General features: G+C 42.1%; 1 protein-coding gene across 2 annotated transcripts in view; it reads right to left on the bottom strand.

Moving 5' to 3' along the window:
* iffo1b (intermediate filament family orphan 1b) overlaps positions 1-11847 on the bottom strand; it is a 31004-nt gene continuing 19157 nt past the window's right edge. Inside the window, exons 6-9 of one of the 2 annotated variants that reach the window (XM_071396680.1) lie at positions 11654-11780; positions 9232-9324; positions 7205-7335; positions 1-6952 (exon numbers count right to left, since the gene is read on the bottom strand). In XM_071396680.1, the coding sequence (XP_071252781.1) occupies positions 6844-6952; positions 7205-7335; positions 9232-9324; positions 11654-11780 (460 nt within the window). In that variant the 3' untranslated portion in view covers positions 1-6843. Of the gene's footprint in view, positions 6953-7204; positions 7336-9231; positions 9328-11653; positions 11781-11847 lie in introns of both variants that reach the window. The other variant, XM_071396678.1, reaches the window with a different exon arrangement.

Raw genomic sequence — 11847 nt, 5'->3', positions numbered from 1 at the left:
TATTGCTCAGCTGTATCTTTTATTCTTCATTCCATCGCTCTGTCAGTATACAGAGCTCTGCGTTGAAGCACACATGTTCAAGGGGCCTGTCCAGTTTCAAATAACTCACAGCTCACCAAAACAAAGACCAAGGCCTGATTTACCAAGCAGCGCAATGTTTACACTTGCTCTTTTCGGAGGGAATTATAAGATGAAATACAAAGCTAGAAACAGAAAACGGACTTTACTTCTCCCTTGACCTTTTGTTCAATGACTCATTCCCTTTTGAACAGAGCAGGTGTAAACATGGCACTGGTGCAGATGCTTAGTAAATGAGGCCCTGGTGATTCCTAACAGTCTTCTCATTGACAACTCAGTCTATTCACCTGCATGCTAGCTTACCAAGGCCAGATGGAATTAGTTGATGGTAAAATATATGGACCAGAGAATACACTGGTCCTCACAGAGGAAGAGCATTGGCTCCTGGTCTACGAGAAACATTAAGGACCAAACAAATATCTCAATCTACATTAAAAGTTCAGCTATGTGCCAAATCCGGGAAACTGACACTAAAGTATTTTTGACTGTGGACCTCCTTGCATTGCCAGTGTTTAAACATACAATATATCCAACATAGCATTTTCCTTTAATGCATACAATATCATAGCAATCATACCCTCATTATGTTAAAGCATTTGCATGTGAGTAGTTATTTTTATTTATTATTTTTTACACTCTGGTGCCATTTCTAAAAAGAATTTACTTTGTAATCACATACACTCATGAAGAAAGTGGATTCTTGAAGGAATATTAGAGCGATTATTGTACATCATTGATTTACATATATACAGTATTTCAAGGCGATTTACAGACATTTGTAGAGATGGGAATCCAGTCAGCAATACACATCACTGTATGGTCCCTACCACTCTAGTTTACAATGATTCAGTTATACCGTTAGCCTTCAGTTCAGTTGTAAAGAGGATATGAATTGGTCTATTGTCAGACAGACACCGGAAGACAGTGTGCATTTGTGACTATTGTATTCTTCATGTTGTAAGTGAACCAGTAAAACACTCTTTTTTAAAACCAAGGACATTAGAACACTCTCCTAACATACACGCTGACTCATGCATACATACTGCAGAGACTCAGTCTCTCTGTGCGTGTAGAAAGAAAAAAGAGAGTACATATTCTCATACTATTTCTCCGCTGCCTTCTATTCTCCATTTTAATCTCCAGTTCTGGCCAAAGGGCAGGAACGCTAGGGCCAGGAGTTTTACTGGCCATATGACCCGAGCAGAAAACCCCCCTAGTTCAAGCCTTATAGCATAGGACCCTCAAAGTCAACTCTGGACCTCAAAGCCAGCTCCATCGCATTTTTTCATTGTTCCCTTCTAATCAGGGACTGATTTAGACCTGGGACACCAGGTGGGTGCAATTAGTAAATCGGGTAGAAAAGAAGACCAGCAGGATCCGGACCTCGTAGGATAATAGTTGAATACCTCTAGTCTAGGACCTAGGTCATGTGGTCAGGAGAAACTCCTAGCCCAAGGAATGGCATTCCCAATACATACAGTTGAAGTCGGAAGTTTACATACACCTTAGCCAAATACATTTAAACTGTTTTTCACAATTCCTGACATTCTGAAATTCCCTGTCTTAGGTCAGTTAGGATCACCACTTTATTTTAAGAATGTGAAATGTCAGAATAACAGAAGAGAGAATGATTTATTTCAACTTTTATTTCTTTCATCACATTCCCAGTGGGTCAGAAGTTTACATACACTCAATTAGTATTCGGTAGCATTGCCTTTAAATTGTTGAACTTGGGTCAAACGTTTCGGGTAGCCTTCCACAAGCTTCCCACAATAAGTTGGGTGAATTTTGGCCCATTCCTCCTGACAGAGCTGGTGTAACTGAGTCAGGTTCATAGGCCTCCTTGCTCGCACACGCTTTTTCAGTTCTGCCCACAAATGTTCTCTAGGATTGAAGTCAGGGCTTTGTGATGGCCACACCAATACCTTGACTTTGCTGTCCTTAAGCCATTGTGCCACAACTTTGGAAGTATGCTTGGAGTCATTGTCCATTTGGAAGACCCATTTGCGACCAAGCTAACTTCCTGACTGATGTCTTGAGATGTTGCTTCAATATATCCACATCATTTCCCTTCCTCATGATGCCATCTATTTTGTGAAGTGCACCAGTCCCTCCTGCAGCAAAGCACCCCCACAACATGATGCTGCCACCCCCGTGCTTCACGGTTGGGATGGTGTTCTTTGGCTTGCAAACCTCCCCTTTTTTCCTCCAAACATAACGATGGTCATTATGGCCAAACAGTTCTATTTTTGTTTCATCAGACCAGAGGACATTTCTACAAAAAGTACGATCTTTGTCCCCATGTGCAGTTGCAAACCGTAGTCTGGCTTTTTATTGATGGTTTTGGAGCAGTGGCATCTTCCTTGCTGAGCGGTCTTTCAGGTTATGTCGATATAGGACTCGTTTTACAGTGGATATAGATACTTTTGTACCTGTTTCCTCCAGCATCTTCACAAGGTCCTTTGCTGTTGCTCTGGGATTGATTTGCACTTTTTGCACCAATGTACGTTCATCTCTAGGAGACAGAACACGTCTCCTTCCTGAGCGGTATGACGGCTGCATGGTCCCATGATGTTTATACTTGCGTACTATTGTTTGTACAGATGAACGTGGTACCTTCAGGCATTTGGAAATTGCTCCCAAGGATGAACCAGACTTGTGGAGGTCTACAATTTTTTTTCTGAGGTCTTGGCTGATTTCTTTTGATTTTCCCATGATGTCAAGAAAAGAGGCACTGCGTTTGAAGGTAGGCCTTGAAATACATCCACAGGTAAACCTCCAATTGACTCAAATGATAACAATTAGCCTATCAGAAGCTTCTAAAGCCATGACATTTTCTGGAATTTTCCAAGCTGTTTAAAGGCACAGTCAATTTAGTGTATGTAAACTTCTGACCCACTGGAATTGTGATACAGTGAATTATAAGTGAAATAATCTGTGTGTAAACAATTGTTGGAAAAATAACTTGTATCATGCACAAAGTAGATATCCTAACCGACTTGCCAAAACTATAGTTTGTTAACAAGAAATTTGTGGAGTGGTTGAAAAACGAGTTTTAATGACTCCAACCTAAGTGTATGTAAACTTCCAACTTCAACTGTAGCTTAACACATGCATATAATTTTTTCATGGTTTCAAAACCTGTTCTTCACAACCTATATAATCGTTCAGAGAAAGCCTTGGAAACACTTCTAGAATATTAAAATATTGAGGTGTGACCAGCAGCCTGCACATGTTTCAACAACTTCCTCATCAAACAAGAAAAAGAAAAACACAAATGAACTCTACCTAAAACTGAAGCCTCCATTTGGTTGTTGATAAAGAGATAGTATTTGTGAAGGAATCCTTGTGTTCTATTATTGAGTTATTAAATATTGTTTATCTGAGGTAAGAGAGTGTTTTATATTCAAAGTCAAGCATCTTTCAATGTCAACGAAGACGAACAAAAATGTATTGTACATCTACATTCTACTGAATAATAACATTGTGTATGTTAAATTAACATAGGGGAAATCTACTCCTCAGCTGTAACGATTTCACCCCATCTACAAATATGAAGTGACAAGTGGAGAAAATAAAATACGCTTTCCTCAGTAATTATTTACATTCGTGACGTGTACGAGTTTGACTTATTACAGATGTAGAATCTTACTTTGAGCCAGGACAAAATTATGCAGCAACAGGAAATGTGATTTATTATGTGGATTATAATTAATGGCCATTTTTGTAGGGGTTGAAGCATTTTTCATTAGGGAAAATCAAGTCTGAAATTTCAAAGTGGAAATTACAAACTTTAGAAGCCCTTTTAGAACAGGAAAATTTTCAGCAACAAAGGTGATCAAATTAAGATCCTACATCTTTACATGTCATTATTATTATTCTGTTACATATAATACTCTTATTATTGCTGTTACTGCTGTATTATTGAATATACATATTTGCTTTGCTCTTTCTTTATAAACGGCTAACTTTTAAGCTCAAAAATAGGTTAGGTCATATCAAGCACTGTGTCAGATAGCTTTTCAGCATCAGTATTTAGTACCTCTATAACAATGTTTCAGCAATATTTCTCAAAGTTAATTCAGACTGCTTGTTTTCAGTTGCTTTGACACTCAAGTAGCAAACACAAATTATCTCAGCAGGTCATCAATCCATCCATCGATTCATTAATCTGTCCATCTATCTGTACTGTACATTCATCTGTCGGTCTGTCTATTTGTTCATCTGTAGACATTCTGTCTTTTATAGCCTGTTCATCAATCTTCCTTTTCTCTCTGATACAATACTACTGATGCATTTGAGTCCTTACCAACCAGATCAGACTACAGCACATAGAAATAGAGAGCACAGAACAGATACATAGATCTCTCCTATCTAACTTATCATAGCTAGCCTACCTATCTCCCTGCTAGAGGACAGAGTAGCAGGGCCTTTCTCTGCTGCTGGAAACTATACAAAACATTAGTATACATTAGACAGCTCGTAGGTATAATAACACTTGCGTGTCAATGCCCTTTGTCATATGTATCCCTCTCCCTGTGTCCATGACAGAGACACAGAGAGCAGGGCAAGGCCCCAGAGCTGACCTCAGATCAGCTTTAACAGAGTATTTACATTATTCACACTGCACTACCACATATAGGGCCGACACAGAGCCTATGACTAGCCTGGTCCCAGATCAGTATGTGCTCTAGCGACCTTTTCTCACCATAGTTGCCATGCTAAAAGTCAAAGTACCTGATAGAAGTGGATCAGTGGCGGAGATGACCTCTCTGGAGTCACATAGAAAAGCATATGGCATGACAACGATAGTTAGAGGAGTTGACTAAAGCACATATACAGATCTGGAACCAGGCTAGGCTATGGTCATCACTAGTTTACACAACCACAAAGTCATAAACCCTGCCTATTTCTACAATTTATCGTCTTAAAATCTGACCCTAAACTTAACCACACTGTTAACCTTCTGCCTAACCCTAACCTTAAATTAAGACCAAAAAGCAAATTTTTATTTTAATGACATTTTACGATATAGCCAATGTGAACTTTGTGGCTGTGTTATCTAGTGGAAACCCTAGGCTCGGATGCATTCTAAAACAAAAATCTCTGCTCTCGCTTACATTATAATTACAATAAAACTAGTTTGGGGTTCTTTGGGATTCAGTGAAACAAGCACCACTATGTAACATTTAGTACCAGGTAGTTAGTTACCAGTTGTGTTGAAGAAAGAATACAATGTTACACAATGTTATCCAATAATTCCTTAGTAAATACCAGGTAAGTGAAACAGGACAGTAGAATAATGTTACCTTGTCTCCCAGTCTGGTGTCAACAAAAGGGCAGAGAGACGGGCAGGCTTTTGTTTCAAAATGTGACTCATGAGTGCAGAATCGGGATATCAGTGACGCCATCGGATTTACTGCATCTTAGAGTTTAGTTTACGATTTGACTTTTTCTAGTTTTCATCGATACCTATGAATGAAGTGTAGATGTCTTGATAAAATGAGTGATTTGATATTATTTTAGTCTGTTTGAATAACTCTGATACAGTACATTTCTGTTTTGTTGCTAATAAAGTGATACATCTGGAGTTTTTCTCTCTTGCCAACTGGGCTTTGCTTTATTTAAGGGTGCGTTCGTAAATGTTCTCTGGCTATCTACTCCGATTTCAAAGCACTCTCATCTGAGTGTAACAGAGCGCAGAATAACTGATGACTTTACTAGTGCTCAACACCCGTTGAATAGGGCCGGTGTCAGTAAACATCGGCAAAAAGCTTAATTAAATTGTTGCCAGCATCACAGTTAGTCACCAGCGCTCTGGATAACATGTAAACAGCCAAACCAGCTCTGCTAGGGTGAGTAAAATGGTCAGTGAGGTGCTCTCATTTTTGTCTGGAAGTAGCTAGCAAGCTTGCTAACGTTAGCCAGTTAGCTTGGGTGCTTGACTGCCGTTGTGAGGTCAGAACACTCTGATCAACCCTACTCCTCGTGCGCTCTGAACGCTCCGAGAGTGAAACACTCTGAATTTACGATCGGACAATCTGACAACGCTTTGAATTTACGAACGCCCAGAGCGCACTCTGGCACTCCAGAGTGAATTTACAAACACACCCTAAGGCTTATATTTACTGTGTTATACTTCTAGGTGAGTTTGACTGAGTCTGAAAACAACCCTCATGATGTAGCAACAGGACAGCACACTGTTAGAATGATCTGCTAGCCTGACATTAATGTATTGGTGTGTGTTGGTGTGTGTGTGCGGTGTGTTTATCATTATGGCTGTGTGGAAATGGATCATGCTATAGGAGAGTTATTACCATGGTTCTCTGTAGTACCAACAACTACCTTAAAAGTACACGCTAGCCTACAACTCATATGAGTTCATTCAAATATTGCTCATACGTTGCTAAGAGGTATTCTCAATTCAAGTTGTGTATTTCAATCCATTACCTCGTTACCTTTGCTCTGCTAAACAGTGGATTCTTATGTACAGACTTCCATGGTGTTAGTAATACCACTTTCCAGTAGAGGGGACTAAAAGCTGTTGGAAACACACAACACTACACCGTCGCTAAAACAGATAGATCTGCCACTTTCCTATTTTGAGGTTTGTGAATGAAGATAGCATGAAGAAAATTAAAAATAGACTAATAAGCATCTAGTGGTTAGAATGTAAACATGGCGTTGCTATAGTGATGGCGGAGTGTTGAGTGGTACTGTGGTTGGATGGAATGAAGGTCATGTGATGGAGGTGGTCTTGATAGGTCATGATCTGGGAGGAGAGTTGGAGAGAGGAGGTGATGCTGTTGTCCCTTCCTTCTCTGCCTGGTCAACGCTCTCCTCACCAGCCACAGCCACAGGAGAGCCAGGCTTACTATAAAGAGAGCGAGCAAGAGTGCGAGAGAAAGAGAGAGAAATAGCGAGAGAGAGAAAGAAGATCATTTTTGGGGGAATGCATCATTTAGACAATAACAGGTATACAGTAGGCACAAGAATGCGTTTAAACTTGGTCAAAGAAAATGTACGGATTAGTGTAAACTACTGTAGGTCATTAAAAGTGAGCCAAAGAGAAACTGTGAGAGAGAGAAGTGAATGCCGGTGGCAGAGAGTGAGGGAGTGAGTGTACCTGTCCCCACTCTGGGTGATGAGTCTCCTGCAGGTCTCCATCTGTACATCCAGGCCTCTCTTCATAGAACACATCTCCATGTATTCATGTAGGTGACGGTTCATATCACTCTTAGCTGTAGCCAAGTCATACTGGGGAGAAACACATCACTCTTAGCTGTAGCCAAGTCATACTGGGGAGAAACACATCACTCTTAGCTGTAGCCAAGTCATACTGGGGAGAAACACATCACTCTTAGCTGTAGCCAAGTCATACTGGGGAGAAACACATCACTCTTAGCTGTAGCCAAGTCATACTGGGGAGAAACACATCACTCTTAGCTGTAGCCAAGTCATACTGGGGAGAAACACATCACTCTTAGCTGTAGCCAAGTCATACTGGGGAGAAACACATCACTCTTAGCTGTAGCCAAGTCATACTGGGGAGAAACACATCACTCTTAGCTGTAGCCAAGTCATACTGGGGAGAAACACATCACTCTTAGCTGTAGCCAAGTCATACTGGGGAGAAACACATCACTCTTAGCTGTAGCCAAGTCATACTGGGGAGAAACACGTCACTCTTAGCTGTAGCCGAGTCATACTGGGGAGAAACACGTCACTCTTAGCTGTAGCCGAGTCATACTGGGGAGAAACACGTCACTCTTAGCTGTAGCCGAGTCATACTGGGGAGAAACGCGTCACTCTTAGCTGTAGCCGAGTCATACTGGGGAGAAACACATCACTCTTAGCTGTAGCCGAGTCATACTGGGGAGAAACACATCACTCTTAGCTGTAGCCGAGTCATACTGGGGAGAAACACATCACTCTTAGCTGTAGCCAAGTCATACTGGGGAGAAACACATCACTCTTAGCTGTAGCCAAGTCATACTGGGGAGAAACACATCACTCTTAGCTGTAGCCGAGTCATACTGGGGAGAAACACATCACTCTTAGCTGTAGCCAAGTCATACTGGGGAGAAACACATCACTCTTAGCTGTAGCCAAGTCATACTGGGGAGAAACACATCACTCTTAGCTGTAGCCAAGTCATACTGGGGAGAAACACATCACTCTTAGCTGTAGCCAAGTCATACTGGGGAGAAACACATCACTCTTAGCTGTAGCCAAGTCATACTGGGGAGAAACACATCACTCTTAGCTGTAGCCAAGTCATACTGGGGAGAAACACATCACTCTTAGCTGTAGCCAAGTCATACTGGGGAGAAACACATCACTCTTAGCTGTAGCCAAGTCATACTGGGGAGAAACACATCACTCTTAGCTGTAGCCAAGTCATACTGGGGAGAAACACATCACTCTTAGCTGTAGCCAAGTCATACTGGGGAGAAACACATCACTCTTAGCTGTAGCCAAGTCATACTGGGGAGAAACACATCACTCTTAGCTGTAGCCGAGTCATACTGGGGAGAAACACATCACTCTTAGCTGTAGCCGAGTCATACTGGGGAGAAACACATCACTCTTAGCTGTAGCCGAGTCATACTGGGGAGAAACACATCACTCTTAGCTGTAGCCGAGTCATACTGGGGAGAAACACATCACTCTTAGCTGTAGCCGAGTCATACTGGGGAGAAACACATCACTCTTAGCTGTAGCCGAGTCATACTGGGGAGAAACACATCACTCTTAGCTGTAGCCGAGTCATACTGGGGAGAAACACATCACTCTTAGCTGTAGCCGAGTCATACTGGGGAGAAACACATCACTCTTAGCTGTAGCCGAGTCATACTGGGGAGAAACACATCACTCTTAGCTGTAGCCGAGTCATACTGGGGAGAAACACATCACTCTTAGCTGTAGCCGAGTCATACTGGGGAGAAACACATCACTCTTAGTTGTAGCCAAGTCATACTGGGGAGAAACACATCACTCTTAGCTGTAGCCGAGTCATACTGGGGAGAAACACATCACTCTTAGCTGTAGCCAAGTCATACTGGGGAGAAACACATCACTCTTAGCTGTAGCCGAGTCATACTGGGGAGAAACACACAGTCAAACATTAACATAGCCCTAGACCCCCCACACCTCAATCTGATCGATGGTCTCTTGGTATTCCTTCTCCCTGGATTTGAATAAGTCCTCAGTGTCGTTAATCACCTTCTCCAGACACTGGTCTTCCTGCTGAGAGGGAGAGAGGGAAGGAGGGAGAGAGAAGGAAGGAGGGAGGGGAGAGGGAAGGAAGGAGGGGAGAGAGGGAAGGAGGGAGAGAGAGAGGGAAGGAAGGAGACGGAGAGAGGGGAGAAAAATACATGGAAGTGATAAATTAAAGAGTACGGTGATAGAATGATACTGGAGAAAGATGGTGTTACTTTATGAAGACGTGTCTGTGTTTGAGTATTGGTTGTTTATGAAGATGTGTCTGTGTTTGAGTATTGGTTGTTTATGAAGATGTGTCTGTGTGAGTATTGGTTGTTTATGAAGACGTGTCTGTGTTTGAGTATTGGTTGTTTATGAAGATGTGTCTGTGTGAGTATTGGTTGTTTATGAAGATGTGTCTGTGTTTGAGTATTGGTTGTTTATGAAGATGTGTCTGTGTGTGTGTGTGTGTGTGTGTGAGTATTGGTTCTTTATTAAGATGTGTCTGTGTGTGAGTATTGGTTCTTTATTAAGATGTGTCTGTGTGTGAGTATTGGTTCTTTATGAAGATATGTGTGTGAGTATTGGTTCTTTATTAAGATGTGTCTGTGTGTGTGAGTATTGGTTCTTTAAGAAGATGTGTCTGTGTGTGAGAGTATTGGTTCATTAAGAAGATGTGTCTGTGTGTGTGAGTATTGGTTCTTTAAGAAGATGTGTCTGTGTGTGTGAGTATTGGTTCTTTAAGAAGATGTGTCTGTGTGTGTGAGTATTGGTTCTTTAAGAAGATGTGTCTGTGTGTGTGTGTGAGTATTGGTTGTTACAGAAATGCCCTGTATTGGATTGGAGCAGAAATCCCTTTCAGCACATTTATAACACATCAGAATGCAGTACACAGAAGGTGTCTGTATGGTCAGCACACCTCATGACCAGACAGTACAACACAGTAGAGTTACACCTGGCACACCTCATGACCAGACAGTACAACACAGTAGAGTTACACCTGGCACACCTCATGACCAGACAGTACAACACAGTAGAGTTACACCTGGCACACCTCATTACCAGACAGTACAACACAGTAGAGTTACACCTGGCACACCTCATGACCAGACAGTACAACACAGTAGAGTTACACCTGGCACACCTCATGACCAGACAGTACAACACAGTAGAGTTACACCTGGCACACCTCATGACCAGACAGTACAACACAGTAGAGCTACACCTGGCACACCTCATGACCAGACAGTACAACACAGTAGAGTTACACCTGGCACACCTCATGACCAGACAGTACAACACAGTAGAGTTACACCTGGCACACCTCATGACCAGACAGTACAACACAGTAGAGTTACACCTGGCACACCTCATGACCAGACAGTACAACACAGTAGAGTTACACCTGGCACACCTCATGACCAGACAGTACAACACAGTAGAGTTACACCTGGCACACCTCATGACCAGACAGTACAACACAGTAGAGCTACACCTGGCACACCTCATGACCAGACAGTACAACACAGTAGAGTTACACCTGGCACACCTCATGACCAGACAGTACAACACAGTAGAGTTACACCTGGCACACCTCATGACCAGACAGTACAACACAGTAGAGTTACACATCGCTGAGGTAATGTACTGATGTAATCAGTTAATTAAATTACAAGGCCATTTTATTTACCTCAGAGAGACAAGACACAGTGTTAAAAATACATCTTCTGACTGGTAAATGGAAAACAGACACTAACTAGTATGTATGTATGTATGTGTGTATGTGTGTATGTGTGTATGTGTGTATGTGTGTGTGTGTTTGAGTGTGTTTGAGTGTCAGTGTGCAGACACAAGCCTCCAGGCATGCAGTCATTAGTGAAAAGCTTTTTGGAGTGTGTAAGCGTGTAGGGGAAAAGAATCGCCTGCTAAAATATATTTCCCAGATGAGTGAAGGTCAGTGCCCTGGGACAGTTTAAACCACTAGCACCACTGAAATCAGACAGCCAGGCCCAATGCCTGTGAGCAATAAACCCTGTTTTCAGCAGGCCATTACCCCATCCCTCACCCGACTCATCTGTCTAGCTCTACTCAAAATCATTTCCTGGAAAATACAATTGACAATGCTATAAACTGAGTAACTGCGACTACAGAAACTCCTGATAAATGTCTATGGGCTGATGTGTAGCCTCTCCATAAAGATGTCCGTACAAATCATTAAAACAATATAACTACTTGGACAAAGGTATTGCACCAAGTCATCAATGTGTACTTATGAGAAGTTGAAGGTACTACTTCCATAGTTCTAACATCAGTTAACCCCATAGAGTTACTATGGAATACCTAAACATCAACATTCTAAAGCGCTCCATACCTCTCCTGGCTGGTGGGTGGTCTCTGGAGCCAGAGTGCATCCTGGGAAGTCCTCCCACAGCAGCAGAGTCTCCTCTGTCTCCTCCCAGGCCAAGCTGTCACAGTCATCTTCAAACTCACACTCCCGCCTGCAACACACACAAATGTTTCTTTATTAACGTTTGTTTGGCCTCTGGAGAAACTGCACATGGAAGC

This window comes from Salvelinus alpinus, chromosome 4 (genome assembly GCF_045679555.1).
Source record: "Salvelinus alpinus chromosome 4, SLU_Salpinus.1, whole genome shotgun sequence".
NCBI classification, from domain to species: Eukaryota; Metazoa; Chordata; class Actinopteri; order Salmoniformes; family Salmonidae; genus Salvelinus; species Salvelinus alpinus.
This window is presented reverse-complemented; position numbering and strand designations above follow the sequence as displayed.